At 40.9% G+C, this 20716-nt stretch overlaps 1 protein-coding gene across 5 annotated transcripts in view; it reads left to right on the forward strand.

Moving 5' to 3' along the window:
• Window positions 1-20716, forward strand: part of THSD4 (thrombospondin type 1 domain containing 4) — a 903119-nt gene that overhangs the window by 377180 nt on the left and 505223 nt on the right. For all 5 annotated transcript variants that reach the window (XM_030188643.1, XM_030188634.1, XM_030188628.1 and 2 more), the window contains one exon: window positions 7796-7932. In XM_030188643.1, the coding sequence (XP_030044503.1) occupies window positions 7796-7932 (137 nt within the window). The remainder of the gene's footprint in view (window positions 1-7795; window positions 7933-20716) is intronic.

Raw genomic sequence — 20716 nt, forward strand, 5'->3', positions numbered from 1 at the left:
CGTGGTTTGAGATGGCCGGCTTTGTTTTTTAGCGATAATGGAAAGTTATGTCGGCCATCTCAAACCCTGGCCAAATCCAAGGCATTTGGCCGTGGGAGGAGCCAGCATTTTTAGTGCACTGCCCTGACATGCCAGGACACCAACCGGGCTCCCTAGGGGTCACTGCGGTGGACCTCAGAAAAGCTCCCAAGTGCATAGCTCCCTTACTTTGGGAGCTGAGCCCCCCAACTCCCCCCCCCCCCAAAACCCACTACCCACAAATGTACTGCACCCACTAAAACTGCTCCAGGGACCTGCATACAGCCTCTAGGACTTATTGCTGCTGTATAACTTTGGCACACCAGTTCACACCTGAAGACTAATCTCTCTGAAAAAGTCCTTTCTTGAAATATGCACGTTTACTCACAGTTAACTGCAGATCAGAGGTTGTGCCCCACTGGCAAAGAGTCCCCTGGTACTAAGATTAGCAGTAGGTCAGAGCTGGCACAATGGTGTACAATGCCCTCTTTCAGCACCATTTAAGGTAATAACTAAGTTCTATAACGTGGGTAACACAGGAAAGGGAACTAAAACTGGCTTACAAAAATGGCCATTACCGCATGGACTACAACAGGAAACAAAACAGGGCACACTCTGACCCAGTAAGCAGGGGGAAAGCACAAGGGGAGTAGAGCCTACCAACTACCAATACCTACACCCACCACAATGCATTGCTGATGTGACTCTGCAGTGCAAATAACAGAAAAGGTGTCACACTCACCCCAGCGAGACATCACCACAAGCAGGAAAAGGCTGTCGGAGGACAGAACACAATCTGCTGTCATGGAGGTGGGTACGGCATTTGAGGCTGGCATACAGGCTGGAAAAAAAGTGTTTAAAGAGGGGTTTTTTTGGTGGGAGGGGGTTAGTGACCACTGGGGGAGTATGGGGAGGTCATCTCCGCTTCCTTCCGGTGGTCATGTGGTCAGTTTGGGCACCTTTTTGAGGCTTGGTCGTGAAAATAAAAGGACCAAGTAAACCCGGCGAAATACTGCTTAACGCCGTATTTTTTTTCCATTATCGGCGAAAGCCGGCTATCTGGTAGCCACGCCCATACCCGCCCATGTCCCACCTTCGCTTCGCCGCCGAGGCGACGGGAAAGCGGTGATGCTGTCAAAAAAAGCAGCTTTCGATTATACCGATTTTGCCGCTTTTCCCAGATCGCCGGCCATCTCCTGATTTGTGTCGGGAAATGGCCGGCGATCACTTTCGATTATGAGCTGGATAGTAACATAGTAGATGACGGCAGAAAAAGACCTGCACGGTCCACCCAGTCTGCCCAACACTAAACATTGGTGAATGACCCACTTAATGTCCAAAATTGCATGTACATGCAGGTTACTATTCAGCTGGTGGCAGTCAGCATTTGTTTAAATGAATACTTTCTTAGAGTCCTCCTAAGCCCATTTCCTCTTAACTTCATCGTATGCCCCTCATTCCAGAGTTTTCCTTCATTTGAAAAAGGCTCTCTTCCTGTACATTAATGCCCCTGAGATATTTAAAGGTTTCTATCATATCTCCTCTTTTCCTCCTCTCTTCCAGCATATACATGTTGAGGTTCATAAGAGCTCACTGGTCCTAATACAGATCCCTGCGGTGCTCTACTCTCCTTACATGTTTTATGTCCAAGACTGCTTACCAATTTTGTAGCCGCCCTCAGTAAAAGGCACAGTGTCACTAAAATACTGAGCACCACAATATTAATTAAAATATTAATTATATAAAAATGATAAATAGTAGGTCAAATTGTGGGTCAAATTAGGCTGCCAAAATAGCTGGAATACCTTTGGCCGGTTTAAACTTATCTGGCCAGAGCTGAATATTGGCTCGGTTAAATTTAAACCGGCCAAAACATACCTGGATATTCAACGCTGTTTACCAGAAACAACCCAGCATTGAATATCCGGGCTCAGCACAGACTGTGGGTGGCAACTCAGCTACCTCCTGCGGTCTGAATATCAGCCCCTCTGAATATTGGGCTCTTCATGGGACAAAGTTGTGAAAATGTGAATAGTTCAGTTTCTAGAAGAAATTGTTTGCTTATTTTTGCATCACAAAATAAAAATAGCTCATTCAAATTGGCATAAACTGTCTCTATGATATACTCTGTTAAGAAAGAACAGAAAAAAGGAAAACTCCTTTAAGCCTCAACGAAATTCACTGACTAATACTTATATCTGCGACAAGTGATGTTGCTGTGTTACTCTTGGCACAGAATGAATGGTTAGTGCTTGGGAAAATAAAGAGTTGAAAGACTGGGACTGATTAAATTCACGAACAGGCTGGATAAAAGTACTCTTGCTTTTTCCCTTTTAGTGATAAATTGATAATGTCATATAAAGGACAATCACATTTCAGTCCCCAGCTCTTTCACTGCAGTGACTTGGACGTTGGAAACATTTTGCAGAAAAAGTGTTTTTATTGTGTATTATGGAATTACTGTAGAACAGGGGAAAGGTGTAATAATACTTTCTGTGCTTATTTTAGAAGCACTAGTCATGTTTTAGATATGCAGACATCAGCATTTAGACATGTTTATTGCATACTTGTCTTAAAATTGGTACATGCATCACTTTTGTGCTCACATGTCACATCTAATTAACAACTTATTGCATGGTGGAATACTTGGCCGCAGCTTTATTAAACATCAACCAAAACAGGCATATAACATAATGCCACAGTACAATTAGTCAACTTATTCCTGAGCAACCTTCACTTGTAACTATCTTCTCTTTTGTGCAGCTAGTCAATGATGACCTAGCCCCTCATCAAGGCCTCAGCTTTGCTTATGGCACTCTCACACAAAAGCAGATCACACTCCAATAATCTTTATATTCATCACATCTCCTTTTATGAAGGCCACTTGGAATTTTCCCCAAATTCCTCCGTAGCTGCAATCCGAAACCCCCTCCCAACAAGGAAACAACTTCTTACCTCATAAGAACAACACCCACATCCCAACACAACCTCCTTCACTCCCAGAAAAACCCAGGGGAGGGCCAGGTGGGAATTAAATCACCACCCAAATTTCCCACTATGCCCCTCACAAAACCGCCACCCACAAATTTCTCACACAGAAAAGCTCCATTAACCAATCATCACTATCACTCAAACCTCGCTTAAGTATTCCTGCTTTGAACAAATATCTCCTCAGTATGTACAATGCCTCTCTCTCTCATCCCAACACAATTCCCTTCCCCTTTGCCCCTTCTTATGTATTATTTAAAAAAAAAAAAACACCCCTACCTAACCCAATTATTAAAAAAATCAACTCGGCATCCATCCAATCCCCATCCCCTACCCACCTTTTTATTTCATGGACACCTACCCTTTCCTCTCCATTCTGACAATAACCACTACAGCAGCACAGCCAATATTATCTGGCCCACGGTCAAATCCATGGTCTCTTTAAATCTCAATTTTAGAAAGCCGAGATATTGATATCTAAATTTTAAAAATGTGCATATGGCAAGGGGGCGTGGTATGGGTGTGTTTTTGGACCGGACTAAAAAATGAATGTGTATCTGCTATTACAGAAGGGAAATGCATGCCTGTGTCTCAATAGATTGACATTGAGATTTACACCTACTACATGGGATATCTAGGTGTCAGAAAGTTGTGCCATGTTACACTGGAGAGATTAAAAGGGGTCTCCCTTTTAATCCTCCAGTGTTTTATTTCCCCCTCAAAAGCAAAACTGGCAATGAATTTTGAATTCTGTGACAGTGTTGGGAAAAATACACATATGCTTCTAAATTCCATGATATAAACATGTATGTTCCAGCACATACACATGTATGTCAGTATATGCCAGACCTTACTAGTTCCTTACCAGCTCTCCCATCTCTTACCTCCTCTTCTCCCTCAAATTAGCATGATTTAGTTTTGTCATTACCTTCATCCCCAATACCTCCCATCCTAGTTGTCTCCTGTTGATCTTCGTTTTAACCTCAAATTTTGCATTCTCTCTCTCTCTGACAATTTCAAAAATGAGAACAATGACATGTTTACTTGACCCATTTTCATCAGCATGGCTCAAAATACTAGAACTACAACTATTCCCTAAGATCTTGTTCATTATAAATAACAGTCTTTCTTCCAGAGAACTACCAGCTCTCTGGAAAGTAGCCATTGTCCCCCACATTCTATATATCATGCCGAGATTTCCACATGGAAATCAAAGCATATTCCATAATAATGTGCATAACCTAATTGGTTAACAAGCCAATCAGTGCTGATAATTGCCAATTAACAAGCAATTATTGACACGAATTGGCATTAATTAAAATGTATTAAAATGATTTGTGTCGGAAGATGGACATCCTTCCCTTTCGAACATAAGCCTGATAGTGGTTGAGAAGAAGGATAAAACACTGGTGGAGAGAGTGCAAGAGTCAATAGCCTGAAGATTCCTAAATGAATAGGTGGAGATTGTGCAGGACTGAGGGGAGGGTATTTAAGTGTGAAGGTTATCAAATGATGGTCAGAGAGGGAAAGAATTGAAGTGCAGAAACTGGAGCGTGAGTAGTTAGAAAAGAAGACAAGATCAAGACAGTGCCTATTCTGATGAGTAGTGGGAGTGGAGCACAGTTGAAGATGGAAGAAGAATGTTAAAGCAAGAAACTGAGAGGCATAAGAGTAAGAGGGATCATTAGCATGAATGTTAAAATCCCCAAGAATGAGAGAAGATGAGGGTCAAGAAAGATGGAAAGCCAGGAGTCAAAGCCAGTGAGAAAGGAAGAAAGGAATTTATCAGGGGGTCGATAAATGACTGCTACTCAGAGAAATAGAGAAGTGAATAGATGGCTGCAGTGGACTTTGAAGGGAGAAAAGCAGTGAGACTCAGGTGGAAGAAGAGGTTGAAATCTACAAGAAGGTGAGAGTAGTAGCCAGACACCACCTCCGTGGCCAACCTGGTGAGGTGTATGGGAGAAAAGGTAACCTCCATGACACAGACAGCAGCTGAAGCAGAGTCTTCAGGGCAAAGCCAAGTCTCAGTTAGTGAAAGTAGATGGAGAGTACAAGGGATAAAGAGGTCGTGGATGTAGGAAATTTGCTTTTCACTGGTTTTCCTGTCTTTCCAGGGTCTCCTGTCTATTTGACATTTCTTCTCTCTCCATGCTCACTATCCATCTTCTCTCTGCATCCCTATCTATCCTGCCCAGCATCATTTCCCCATGTTTCTATTCCAATGCTTTATAAATGGAGAGGTTGAAACATGGAAAGATAGTACTTCGCAAGATTCAGGGATCTTATTTTCTGTGATCATAATGCTAAGGGAGATAAAAATTGAGCCTGCATTGCATTGAATGTTTGCTTTGATCAGTCTTGAGCAATTTTTGCTTTGAGTAACTTTACCCAGAACTCTCTTAGAGTCTCGACTGTTCTACTTCGTAAATCTACAAGAGTTTACAGGACACATGCTTTTGTCTCCGGTATTCTACAACTGTTTGCATTTCTGAGGTAACTTTAAGTAAATTGTTTTGCATATGGTACTGTATGTGCAATACTACTGAAGTGTCAAGATTAGAGTAGCCTCTCTTTCTTCACTCTTAAAATATCTTGTATGCTACAAGCCAAAAACAGCAAACCGGGAATGTATAGTATGGTATAAAAATATATTCTCTTCTAGTATATACTCATATTTATCAAAGTCACTGTATAAACATTTATTCCCATAGATACAACATGAAAGAAGTGTCTTGGCACATCAAGTCCTAGATACAACATGAAAGAAGTGTCTTAGCACATCAAGTCCATGTTGTCAGGAACCCAGGTGTTATAAATAGCATTTCCCAGAACACATGAACTTACAATGTTCAGTCATATCTGATGACTGACATGACACCATGTATAAGTGGTTTTAAAGTTCATTGAAGTGTCAGTGTTAAGGGAGATGTACTGCTCTTCCCTGATCTATCTTTCCCCCTCCCCCCATTCCCAAGATAAAGTCACGTGAATGAAGTATACAAAAATGTAAGGAACTTTATCTGCAACTTTCTCTGTTTTTCTAATGTACAGTAAATTACATGGGCATTGTATTGCATAAGAACATACTGTAAGAATGCCATACTGGGTCAGACCAATGGCCCATGAAGTCCAGTCTCCTGCTTCTAACAATGACCAAATGTCAGGTCACATGTAGGTGGCAGAATCCCCAAAATTACCAAGATTCTATCTATTTACTCCCAGGGATAAACAGTGACTTTCCTCGAGTCTACCTAAATATCAGTTTATGATCTTTGCCTCCAGGAATTTGTCCAAACCATTTTTAGACCTAGTTATGCTAAGTGCTGTTACCATATCCATTGGCAACGAGATCCGGAGCCAATTTTCTATTTTTTGTATTAATGGCCTTGTCCTAAAGTTGCCATTATTGCGCAACCATTAAAACAAAATTACTACTTGAGCACTTACCCATTTTGTAGACGGTAAGAATTCTACGCTAACCAATTAGTGTGTGCTAATGTGGATGCACTGTTTAGTGCAAGAACACTCACTTTCCACCCCTTGACATGTCCCCTCCTCCAACCCCAAATTTTTTTTAGTGCCTGGATTAGCATGTGCTAATTTGGTAGCAACTGCAGGATGCCTGAGTGCATTCCACAGTACGCCATTTTAAGCTGCGTTAGGCATGTGCTAGCATCTAATGGAGCTTAGTAAAAGGGCCCCACAACTATTAGCTTTATATATATTTAAACACTTCCAAGGGTACTTCAAATAAAACATTTTGCATCATAACTAAACACATCTGGTAATATTTATTTATTAGGATTTATTTACCACCTTTTTGAAGGAATTCACTCAAGGCGGTGTACAGTAAGAATAGAATAAACATGAACAATAGGCAATTACAGCAGTAAAGTATTCAAATAACAATACAAATATGGCATGGTATACTACTTACAATGTCAACACGATACGTAATAGAACATTTTGATAGTGAAGGGTAAAGCAAAGATGGAATATATAGATAGGTAAGAGGGTAAGAAGAGTTAGAAAGTAAGGTGACTGATTTAAAGAAAGTTGCACATGAGATAATCCTTACCCACGAAATAATATAGTTGACTTCTGTACTGTCTATATCTAAGCGGTTTACAAATTTAAATTTATGGTTGTTCATTATGGTAATGCTGGCTAGATGTGCTTCCAGGACAGGGCTGGGAAGCAGTATTCTAGAATTTGCTTCAGGAATGGTACTATTTAGCTTTGCTACTTTGGAAAAATGCATAGTACTTTTTTTGCATGCCAGGTAAATTAGTGGCCAGTGTGAGTTCCATTGCTTGGTTTGAGTGAACAAGATGCTGCTTACACTATTCATACTTACAGTTGATTCAGCAAGAAACACTAATGGGGATCTTAGTGGAGATTACCAACCTATTTTTTTCACAGAGGAAATCTTCAGTACTGCATTAATATACAGTCATAGTAATATAGCAGGATTGTTGCTAGGCTTTCTGCAACAAAATGGTAGATTGAGAGTATTTTGATATCAGGGGATAAGTCAGTGCTTGGGTCATTCATTTCTTTCTCTGTTCTCCTTTCCTGATCAAGAAATTCCAGATCCCTGAACCAAGTCTATATAATATTACTTCTGGATTTTAGAACTACTGTAGCTAGGCCAGCACATTTCTTAATAGACTGTAACTTATACCATAGACCTTGTGTAAAATTCTGACCGCTGTTTTTGCTTATATTTATACTCAATACTGTTGGCTTTACAGAAAATATTTAATTTTTTTGCTTTTTTCCTTAGGACAGGGCAACCAAAAATGTGAGTTGAATTGCCGGGCAATGGGCTATAGGTTCTATGTGAGGCAAGCTGAAAAGGTAATCGATGGCACACCGTGTGACCAGAATGGAACATCTGTCTGTGTTTCTGGTCAGTGCAAGGTAAGACAGACTATTTTTCAAATATGTGATGAAATATTTTGCTATTTTGTCACCGTTGATTCTATGTTTTGTTTGATGTGGAGGTCTTCACTGTAATAAATGTTACAATTACCTGGAGCAGTTACAACTCATTAAATTTTAATTATACAAATGTTTATTAAGAATAATGCAGGGTAATTATTGTCATGTTGGTTTTCCATTTAAAAAAGTCTTTTATTACATTTTTCATTTTATTTTGTTACTTTACACATATAAATACATTTTGGTCTTTGCCTCCAGGGATTTGAGCAGGTAGCAGGTTCCCATGCATGCCTCAGAGCAGGTGCAAAAGCTGAAGCGGAAATGTTTTAGAAAATATTTGAATAAACACCTTCAGACCATAGGTTTGGCTTGTTTTGGGCACATGTAATGCCTGTATCAGGGGCACCATAACAATACTTGTAATACATTGATCACACCTATAAACAATAACATAAATGAGGACATATAAACAAAATCGACTATATTCAGAAACATTATTATTGAACACTAATTAACCAAAACAACTTTAAAAAAAGGAAAAAGAGAGAAGCAGTGAAAGGAATAAAAAGAATAAAAACCTAGAAACACCGACCACATGACTATAACCCCCCCCCCCACTTTAACTTCACAGAAACTGTTTAGCAATCAAAGGTTGCCTACAAAGATCTCCCTGAGCTCAATGTGTAATATGAACAAAGACTGCATATCAACCTTCAAACATACATAAGACAGGGATCATTTGTAAAATCTATAATTAAGAGTCATCTAGTAATGACCTCAACACTAAGGGCTAGATTTTATATATGGCACCTAAAAAATCGGCACCAAAAAAAGTGTTATTTTATAAGCTGTGCTTAAAGTTAGGCGAAGTTTATAGAATAGCGTTTATGCCCAAAGCCACACCTAACTTTAGGCGTAGCCATTTCTACCAATTAAAATGTGGTAGAAATGTATGCATCTACATTAGGTGCATATCTCTGTTATTTTATAACAATGTTTGTTAATTTTAGGAATGACTCCCCCCCCCCAATACTACCCTGACTCTCCCATTTCCATGCCCCCTTTTTCAGATTGAGCGTAAATGCCAATTAAATCTAATTACTGCAATAATTGCTTGTTAAAAAGACAATTACTAGCACTAATTGGCTTTTTATTCTATTAGATTGTAAGCTCTTTGAGCAGGGACTGTCTTTCTTCTATGTTTGTGCAGCGCTGCGTATGCCTTGTAGCGCTATAGAAATGCTAAATAGTAGTAGTAGTAGTAGTTTTTATTCTATTAAATTGTGCACGAAAATTTGCGCACATAATTTATGGTGACTTTTGTAGAATTAGGGGGTAAAAGACCACTGCATATCAGGGAAAACAGTAATAGACAGCTTTCAAGAAACTTCTGATAAGGAAATCTCTGATACAGTAGCACCATATATACACATATATACACACATATATAAATATATCATGGAACAAGCACATAGGATCTCTAAGAAAGAGGAAGGGATAGTAGATGGTTCGGATGGGCAGATTGGTAGACCTTATGATCTCTGCCGTCATTTTCTCCGTTTCTCTGTTTCTGACTCAATTAATTATAGACCAATCTCCAATCTTCCGCTTATGTTGAATGCATTGTGTACTGTCAGCTCATCACATTCCTCAACAAATCTCTGGTCCTTCACCTTTGCCAAACAGGTTCCCACATCTAACATAGTACTGAAATTCTCCTCATTGCTTTATATAACAAGATTAGATGTACTCTTGACCAAACTTATTCTGTAATTCTTGTCTCTTTGAACTTTCTTCTGCCTTTGACTTAGTTGATCATTGTCTCCTTCTCTCTCAACTTCAATCTCTGGACATCCCAGACTCTGTCTTTTCTTGGTTCCAGTTTTACCTTTCCAACATATTTTTTTCAAGACTAGGCAGCTTCTCCCCTTATACTCTCTTCATCCTAACAGGCCCCCTGTGATACCCACAAGGTTCTATCCTGGCCCCTACCCTCTTTTAACTTTTTCCTTGCAGTTCTTCTCCTTGTTATTCAGTCCTTATTTATTTTTATTTATTAGGATTTATTTACCACCTTTTTGAAGGAATTCACTCAAGGCGGTGTATAGTAAGAATAGATCAAACATGAGCAATAGGCAATTGCAGCAGTAAAAATATTCAAGTAACAATACAAAGAATGGCATGGTATACTACTTGCAGTGACTACACAATACGTAATAGAACATTATAATTGGTAGTGAAGGGTAAGGCAAAGTTGTAACATATAGATGAGTAAGAAAGTAGGAAGAATTAGAAAGTATGGTGATTGATTTGAAGAAAGTTGCACATGAGGTCAGAGAGATGGTTAAATATCATTGCAGCTAGGGTAGGAGTGGATAAACATGTCCCACTGCAGTATGTGCAGCCCGAGTCAATCCTTGTGTGTGCAGCCCGAGTCAATTCTTGTGTGTGTGAGTGAGACTAACAAGTTCTTCCATTAAAGGCCTGGTTGAAGAGGCAAGCTTTCACCTACTTCCTGAAGTACAGATAGTTTTGTGTTAAGCGGAGCCTTTCAGGCAATGCATTCCAGAGTGTGGGGCCTACTCCGGAGAAGACTCGCTTGCAGGTATCATATCATGTAATGTCTTTTGGAGTGGATGTAGTTAGTGAAAGTCCTTGGGAGGACCTTAGTGCCCTTGGCGGTGTGTGGAGGGTCATCCTATTCTTCAGATACTCTGGGCCATTTCCTTTCAGGGCCTTGAAGATCAGACATAGAGTTTTAAATTTAGCCCTGTATTGTACTGGTAGCCAATGAAGTTTTTGCAAAAATGGTGTGATGTGGTCACGTCACTTGCAACCTTCTATGAGTCTTGCTGCTGCATTCTGAATCAACTGGAGCTGGTGCAGGCCCTTTATAGTCAGACCATTGTATAGTGCATTGCAGTAATCCAGTCTTGATGTTACCAAGGCATGCACAACTGGGATAAGATTTACCTTCTCAATGTAAGGAGAGAGGCAGCGTAGCTTTCGCAAATAGTAGAAGCAGCTCTTGAAGGTTGCTTGGATTTGGGGAATCAGAGTAAGTGTTGAATCTAACTGTATTCCAAGGTTCCTGACTTGTGATTTGAGGGGGAGTTCATACTTCCCAAAAGGGATTTTGATGTCAGGTATGTATCCTCTTGTGTTAGGGACCCAGAGAAGCTCGGTTTTACTTGGGTTCAGGCAAGGTTTGTTGTGTTTAGCCCATTCTTGAATTGATGTTAGACAAGTAATCAGTTTATTCAAGGCTGTAAGTAAGTCAGGTTCAATGGGTATGAGTAGCTGCACATCATCCGCATAGATGTAGAACTGAGTGTCCATTGACCGAATCAGCTCAGCTAGTGGCTTGAGGTAGATATTGAACAGAATAGGTGACAGTATCGATCCGCAGGTCAGTGTCCATGGTGGTGATGAGTTGCTGCCAAACATTATGGATTGTTGCCTGTTTGATAGATAGGATCTGAACCAGGCAAGTACTGTTCCGTTGATACCTGTTTCTGTCAGTCGTGCTAGCAAGATATCATGATCCAGAGTGTCAAAAGCTGCAGAGAAATCTAGCAGTACTAACATCGAGGCGAATCCCTTGTCTCAGTTTCTGTGAAGATCATCTAGCAGGGATACGAGGACAGTATCTGTTCCATAACCAGGTCTGAATCCAGATTGACATGGATCTAGCCAGTTACTCTTTTCTAGCCATTCATTAAGTTGAACACAGACTGTTTGTTCTATGAGTTTTCCTAGAAACGGGATGTTGGATACAGGCCTGTAACTTTCAAGTTTGTCCTGGTCAAGATTGTTTTTCTTCAGCAGAGGGCGAACCACTGCCCTTTTTAATGCTGTTGGTAGCTGCCCATTAGAAAGAGAGGTGTTCACAATTTTTGTGGCACCTTCTATAAGGCCCATACTTGCCTGCTGCAGTATCTTTGATGGGCAGGGATCGAGGGAGCAGGTAGTTAGTCGAAGGTCTCTTAGGATTTTGTCAAGGCTGTCCTCTGTCATTAGGTTAAAAGTGTTCCATCTGTCTCTGTTAGGAGGGGGCAAGTTTGTGCACCCCTGGTTGACTGGTTGGGCACTGGGTGGGATTGCCTGTAAAGAGGCAATCCCACCCAGTGCCCACTTTAAATTTTGTTGGCAAAGTATGCAGCAAAATCATTGCAGTTCAGTTTAGACTGGGCAGGCTGGTTTTGTTGTGGGGGTTGCAGTAGGCTGTTTACTATACTGAACAGCTGCTTGGTTGAATTGGCAGCCTGTGCAACGCATTGAGAGAAATACTGATTTTTGGTTGCTGTTAAGGCTTGGTGGTACTTTGCCATGTGCTTCCTGCCGTTTAGCCTGGCTTCATCCAGGTGAGATTTGCGCCATCTCCTTTCCAGTTTTCGTCCTTTGCGTTTAAGGATCCGAAGTTCTGGAGAGAACCAAGGTGAGCGTTTGTGAGTGGGGCATAAGACCATTTTTAGTGGTGCTGTTTTGTTTAAGGTCTTGGGTAAGTGTGTATTCCAGATGTCAACTTGTTCTGACACTGTTGTCTTTTCATTTACTTGTGGATAGTCCAAGGCCTCTAGGAAATTCTCAGTGATCAGCTTTTTTTTTTGTCTCTGATCTCCTTCTAAACTCTGGGAGGTGCCATTTGTTTCAGGTGGTCACTTAGGGAGAATTTAATTAGAAAATGGTCTGACCATAATAGGGGTGTTATTTCAATACTGTTATCCCAGAATTCTGGGATATCCACCCCTTTGTAGAATTTCAGTTCTAGTATGTGACCCCTTTTTGTGGGTTGGAGAATTGATCACCTGTGTAAATCCTAATGTTGTCATCATGTCCAGAAAGGCAGCTGTGGTGGTATCTGGGGTAGTAACCTAGTGGTTAGTGCAGTGGACTTTGATCCTGGGGAACTGAGTTCAATTCCCACTGCAGCTCCTTGTGACTCTGGACAAGTCACTTAACCCTCCATTGCCCCTAGTACAAAATAAGTACCTGAATATATGTAAACCGCTTTGAATGTAGTTGCAAAATCCTCAGAAAGGCGGTATATCAAGTCCCATTTCCCTCTCCCTTTTGATGTGTAAATTGAAGTCTCCCATGATCACCAGCCTAGGGTAATTCAGGGTCACTTGAGTAATCAGGTCTAGGAGTTCTTGCACAGATAATGTGTTGTTACGAGGTGCTCTGTATACCATGAGCAGCCAAATTGGCTTCTCCTCTTCAAGTTGGATTAAAAGAGATTCTGATCCATATAGCTGGGGGATGGATATTCTGCGCAGTTTGATTGTGTCCCAAATCAAGACTGCTACCCCTCCACCCTGTCTTCCTTGTCTTGGTTGATGTTGGATGTTGAAACCTGTTGGGCATAGTTCAGCCAGTGGTAAACCCCCACTTTCATCTAGCCAAGTTTCACTTATTCCTAGGATGTCAAGATGCTGTTCATTTATGTCATCATGGATCACCGAGGATTTATTTGCAGCTGATCTGGCATTCACCAGTCCTATAGTTCCCAAGGGTGGTCTGGGGGTGCTATGGGTAGCTTTGGTGTGACAATATGGTGATCTTTTAAGTACTGTTATGTAGGTGTTTGACCTCTTGCACTTTTGCCTTCTCTTTGGTTTGTGAAGGTTATGGTTTCCTCTCCCACACACCACTGGGATGCTTGCATGACACATTTTTGTGTCAGAAGCTAGTTAGGCAAAATTTCACTGGGTGGCGCTGCGATCCACTCTTTGGAGTACACCCTGTAGATCAGAAGTCTTCGTAGTTGGCAATGCAGGGTTAAGGCTTTAATAGCTGAAAGAACAGACCTTTTAAAGTTGTAAATTCAGACCAGGCCTGTGAGATCAAAGTCTTCCATCAAATAGAGAAACATTGGCTGCACTTAGCACTTCTATGTGAAATTTTTGGAGACAGTGCATAGGTTTCCTTTAGTTTTAAGGAATCAAATAGATTCAGAGTTATAGAAGTAGGTTATGTAGTAAAAATAAATTTTTAACTCACGGATTGCAGGTATGAACTTTAGAGTTTGTGATTCTGATATCCTTGGATGGTCCAATTGATGCAGGTTGCTGTAGGCTTTTTCTTTATTGTCCCAGAGGAAGGATAGATGTAAATAAGGATCCAGCTCCAATCTCAGAGCATGAGGAGAGTTATTTAGGGGAGATAAAATTTCCTTTCTCCAGCCAAAAATAAATGGAAGGAGTTCCGAGTAAAATTGAGGACTGGTGCCTCAACACAGACAGAGCAAAACAAAAAGTGTAGTAGAGAATATTCTCGGAGTAGCTCTATAATCTTGCCAAGTTGTATAAGGTAGAGTCTCATATAGCAAACACGGCTAATTTCACTTCACTCTCTCGATGAATCTACGCTCGTGTGTGTTTTTTAATCATTGACTCTTCCCCCAACCTACCTATGCTGAAATAACTTTTTTCATTTACTCATAACATCGCATAAGTATAGCATCGTGGTTACATGACACTTATCTGGTCAAACTGGTGTGCTCATAAGCCCTGACAGGTGCCTGTTTTGCAATCTGAGCTTCGTCAAGGAGGAGCTTTAACACCAGGTCTGTCAAAACAGAAGCAAGAAAATGCTTAATAAGCCACCATACCACATTCTAAGTACTCCATTACCAAACATGCACTTAGCTCACAGACTCACTGTTTATCATGTCTCTTTGCTGCCTTGCACTATCATCTCAGTATGGTGGCGGCGGTATTTTATAGCTAACTACTGAACCGGGAACAGCTGTTCAATGTTTCCGCTATCAGATACTCCTTGCTGCATCAGATAAAACAACCCCAGTGCAAGTAGGTGTTTAGCCCTCTAGGTTCCACAGTATCTAGCTGATATATCCAAAAAGTTTCATACTGGAGTAACTTTCTGTTAGTCACCTCCCCTTGCAGATGGATAAATCTGTTCAATTACCATGCATTTCAGATTATCTATCGTATGGTTTTCTGATACATAATGCTGAACAAGGGGGGCTCCCAAATTCCGCGCCATTATCCGCGATCAACATAGGAGGTCAGTGGCCCAACTGTTTGGGGAGGCTAAAGGGGGCGGGGTTGGGGGCAGAGCTTAAACCCATAATTGTCACCCAGCATCAAGCACCCCTTCCTCCCACCCACCTAGCACCAGGCACCCCTCCCACCCAGCATCAGGCAGGCACCCTCCCTCCCTCCCTCCCACCCACCCAGCATCAAGCGCCAGGCACCCCACCCAGCATCAGGCCTGCCTGCCTGCCTTCCTTCCTCCCTTCCTTCCTTCCTCCCTCCCACCCAGCAGCATCAGGCCTTCCTCCTTCCCATCCACCCAGCATCAGGCCTTCCTCCTTCCCTCCCTCCCACCGAGCACCAGGTCCAGTTCCCGCCCCCCCTCCGAAATTTAAAACTTGATACCTGCTCGGGGTTAAGGGAAGGCGGCATCGGCAGCGACACAGCACGTTAGCACCAGTGAAACATGTGCTGGCTCGGCGCGCCTTCAGCTTCCCTTCGTTCTGTCTCTCAAGTGCTGGTCCCGCAGGAATACTACTACTACTATGAATATGTCTCATACATATTCATTACTAATCCCTTAAATGAGATCCCTCTCTTTTTTCTAGTTACACAACTTGAATAATGGTGACTATTATGTAACTATTTGTTCATGCTGTCAATATCTTTATTATGCCATATTACATAAGAAAATCCACTTTTACCTCAATTCTTTATGGTTCTAATGCACTCCATTCATTCATTACTCTCACACCTGATCCTCACTAATTTCATTCAATCTCTTTTTTTTTTTCTATAACATCCACTTTACTCTAGGGGATAGACCAATACAAACTTCAAACTTTCTTATCAATTGCACAGAGTTTCTTGTACCTTCCTTCAAAATCAGTGTTCTATAACAGAACTCTCCAGACTGAGGTGCTAAAGTACCCTCAAACGTCATGTGCATCCTTCAAACTTGTTACACGAATTCTCTGAAAATAATGTTCCTGCAGATCATACGTATTACCGGAAAAAGGTTCTCCAGTCATTGCATCATACTTCTCCCTCGGTGTTCTCAGTGGATTTCAGTATAATTCTTATACTCCAATTCCAAGCACCAACTTGGTTTTCACTTGATGTGAACAAACCAACAGCACCACCCGATGTTAAACCCTACGCCATCAATGCATTTCATACTATTGCGTCTTCAGGGGTTCAACTACAACTTTTTTTAACTGCTCAGGCTGCTTCCACAGGATCAACCTCCTACAGGAGCCCTGGGACTATGGCGCTGCTGGGATATCCTGAAAACTGGGTTATGGTCCCCCAGGATGTGAGAAACACTGCTTTAGAGGACTTTGGAAGAAGATGGAGGTCAAGTGACCTGTTTTTGTGGCTCTTTTTTCTGTCATCATCCACATAATAATAGAAAACCCACAGATGATCATATTTTGGTGATATTTAGACTCTCTACTCAGTCAGAACTGGGGCTATATACATTTTATTTGGACAGATCTTAGATACCCTTTCTATTTCCAAACATTCCTTCATTCTTGTAAATACAGTATCAATGACATATGAATTTTTCTCTGATGCTTTGACAAATTTCTACAAAGTTTCTTCATCATAAAATGTCTTAGTTATGACTAGGCTATTTACATTTTTTTGGGAATACATATTCATCGGGCTTTTAAAAAAAATCTTTTTTATTGAGTTTTTCAACATTATTAAACAGTACATTTTAACAAATTTGCCAAAACAGTTTTTGTTCTGCCTCACTTCTATCTGAAGAGTGATCTCACCAGCTTAGCATTTACAGTATGAAACATAAGATTGTAGTATACACTTACTTTTAACCCTTAGTGTGATCTAGGCACCCTCTTTTACACATTTTGCAAACTAGATGTATCAAGATGTCTTGAATCAATACATTTTACAGATCTATTGTCCATGATGGTCATAGAGTAATGTTTTTTACAGTAATAAAGTCATTTTTATGTTTTAAAAATAAATATCAGTTGTAGATGTGCCACATTGCAAGTGAATAAACCTATTCATACATTTCTAAATCTCAGGGAAACAGAACTTCAGACTTCAGCCAGGACATTCTCATTAACTGAATGAAATGAAGACTGTTCCAAAGTGAGAACGCTAATCACATGGCATCTTACCAAGGCACTAGCTGATGTGGGAATCAGTGTTCAATGAATAATTGTATGTCTGTTGTCCTTAGTGCCTAAAAGGTCTACAGTGTACTTTTCTCTTGTCTGTTTCTTACTCCCCTGTTTACTATGCCACGCGGCAATGCCTAAACAGCCCGTTCAAAGTGAATGGGTTGTGTCGGCATTAGCGCATGGCAGCCGCTAGCACGGCTTAGTAAAAAGGGGAGTTAATTTGTTAAGTTTGTGTTCTGGAAAGCAGGAAAACTCTGTATTTTGTTGGCTTAGTTGTAAGTAATAATACACGAGTGAGGGCAACAGCTGAATGAAGACCTGCTATCACATTACCTCTCAGTGTGGGTAAGGATGTGACTGAATGAGCCTTTGACACCCTGAGAGACTGAACACTTTTGCTATGAGATTAAAGCTTCTTTAAAGACAGGGACTGCCATTAATGTACAAGAAATAGCCTTAAAATGGAACTCAAACAGGAAAAGGTTTGCCAAAGAATTTATGTGCATAACTTAAATGCATCCAGATTTTGACTTAAGTATCCTGACTGCTTTGTAACAAACCCTTGGGTGGAAAAGAATGTGTCAAAAGTTTGATGCTGTGAACAGCTTTGCAAGTTACTTCAAATGGCATAGAAAAATAGTGAGCATTATTATTTTTACATTTGTCACTGCAAAAAAGCTTGCATTCATGAGTAACCTTGCTAAAATCCCATGGGGATAATTCTATAACTGTGTGCGTATATTTATTAGATACATCCCCCCTCCCCCCAATATTCAAAAGCATTTAACCGGCCAGGATTGACACCTGGCCGGTTAAATGTGTCAAACTGTCTAGCCATGAATCTTCAGCAGGATGTGGCCATCTATGACCCACTGAAATTTTGCAGTTAGTGGCTAGTGGATAGCCAGTTATATTGTGTGATAAAACCGGCTGTCCGCCTATTTTCAGCACATCACCGGCTAAGTTTGGCAGCCATATTTGGCCAAGTGAATACCAGGCCTATCTTTGGCCAGTTCAAATTTAACCAGCCAGTGCTGAATATTTGCTTGGCCGGTTAAGTTTGAACTGGCCAAAAATAGACCAGATATTCAATGCCAGTCACTGGAAACAGCCCGGCATTGAATATCCAGGCTCAGTATTGACCACAGAAGTTAGCCAAGCTAACCCCTGTGTTCTGAATATCAGGCCCCTAGAATGTGCTTATTCCACACAAGAAAGTAGGAGTCTATTTACCTTTATAGAATACTAGTGTAACAGGTAGCAGTGGCCACCTATGGGCTCCATTGAACTGCGCAAAAGGAGAAAAGAAACATAGTACTGACACCAGGCATTTCTTGGAAAGAGACCTTTTTCTGGATGATGGGTTGAAGTCTCTGCACAGCAAAAAAGAATCCATCAACTTGCTAAAAAGAACACAGCTGATGTTAGCGGAGGCCAACCCGAGGCTCCACAAGATTGCTTCCAACAGCGCCAAAGTGATGAAGGCGTTCCCTTCAATAAACCATGCTAAAAACTTGAAGGACCTAGACTTGGGAGTGGACACATCTATGCTACAATGCAGCATTGGTCTAAGTTGGGACCTGAAGAAGGACACCTTCACTTTCCAGGTCTCTACCCAAGAGAAACTGCACACCAGATGAAGCAATAAATCCCAATAAATAAATAGATATGCACCCATAGTTTAGACACAAGCACTTACACTAGCCATAGAGCTGGTATAAATGCTTACAACTGCATGCTGGAAATATGTGCATAACTTTAGTATTCTATAAGTTACATGTGTAAATGTGAGTCCTACACGCATTCAGCACTAAGGGGTGTAATCTGAATCCTCAGTGCTTCTACTAAAATCTACTAATGGCGTGATTTCCTCTGGCTGACCTCTTACATATGCATACTTGATCTGGATTTGTCCATGCCATTTTCAGGACACAGACAGTAGAAGTCTGCCTAGCCCTGGTCTTGCCATCGAAACCCCACTCCATCCCATCCAAATCTGTCCAGCCATGATGAAGGCACAGACCATAGAAGTCTGCCCAGCACTGAATTTGCTTACCAATTACTGGAGTTATCATCTAAGCACTGCTAAGTTTGTTTGGTTTCATTCTCTTTCCATACAGCATTCCTTTGTGTTTATCCCACACACATTTGAATTCTGTTACCATTTTCATCCCTATCACCTCCTGTGGGAGGGCATTCCAGGTACCTACCACTCTGTCCATGAAAAAGTACTTCCTGATATTATTCCTGAGTCAGCCCCCCCTGTAATCTAAATTCATGTCCTCTATTTGTACTACTTTCCCCTCTCTGGAAAAGGTTAGTTTGTATATTAATACCTTACAAACATTTGAATGACTGTATTATATCACCCCTCTCTCCTTTTCTCCAGGATATACATCTTCAGGTCATCAAGTCTCTCCTTGTATGTCATGTGGCACAAACCCCATACCATTTTCGTCACTTTTCTCTGAACTGCTTCATCTTTTTATATCCTTAGTGAGATACAGCCTCCAAAACTGAACACAGTACTCCAAGTGGGGTCTCATCATTGACTTATACAAAGGCATCAACACCCCCTTTCTTGTACTGGTTATATGCTTCTCAATACAGCCTAGCATCCTTCTGGCTGTGGACATTGTTTAGTCAACTTGAGATCCTCAAACACCATCACCCCAAGGTCTCTCTCTCCTGAGCTTTACTTATCAATCTCTTGCCTTCTGTCTCGTATATCTCCTTTGGATTTGTACACCCCAAGCGCATCACTCTGCACTTCTTTGCATTAAGGTTAGCAGTCAGCAATTGGTTTAAATATTTGAAATATTTAATGTGATAAATTCAGGTTGTAGTTGTGTATGAATAGTAGGTGTTGTGATGATGTTTTGATTGTTTTAGGGGCTGGATGTTGTTCCTCCTGATGAAGTTAACAACGAAATGTGGTCTCGAATAGAGGAACTAGAGGAATATAACATAATCGGAATGGTTATGTAAACTGGTTTCCATCAGAAGCTGTTTTCAAGCCTGGCACTGCATCCAACCGGGGAGTCGAACTGGCTATGGTCAGCAATTTGGGGCCATGTTCTATAATATAAATATTGCAAGTTGAACTGTCTCCAGCGGAAACAAGTTGATTGTTTGCCTTTGGATACTGATATAAACTTTGCAACATTGCAACACTGACTCTACTGGCGGTTGTGCACATATAAATTTCTGTATAAATGTAAATTGATTATGAGAAAAGTATTGAGATTTGATGTATGTGTATGACTGATGGTGTGAGAGGTTTGGTAGGCAGAGTTCCTTTGGAGCCAGTATGGTGTATGAATGATAAATGCGCATTTGTTTTTCATTAAAGAAATTACTAATAAATTGAGTTGGAGTACTTTAGTATTATCTTACTAAATTTTAACTGCCAGAACTTTGACCCTTCTTTTAATTTTTGGAGATCTCTTCTCATGGTTTCTATTCCCTCCGGGGTATCCACTCTATTGGCGATCTTCGTGTAATCTGCAAAAAGCAAACATTTCCTTCTATCCCTTCAGCAATGTCTCTCACAAATACAGTGGGGGAAATAAGTATTTGATCCCTTGCTGATTTTGTAAGTTTGCCCAC

This window comes from Microcaecilia unicolor, chromosome 1, assembly GCF_901765095.1.
Source record: "Microcaecilia unicolor chromosome 1, aMicUni1.1, whole genome shotgun sequence".
NCBI lineage: Eukaryota > Metazoa > Chordata > Amphibia > Gymnophiona > Siphonopidae > Microcaecilia > Microcaecilia unicolor.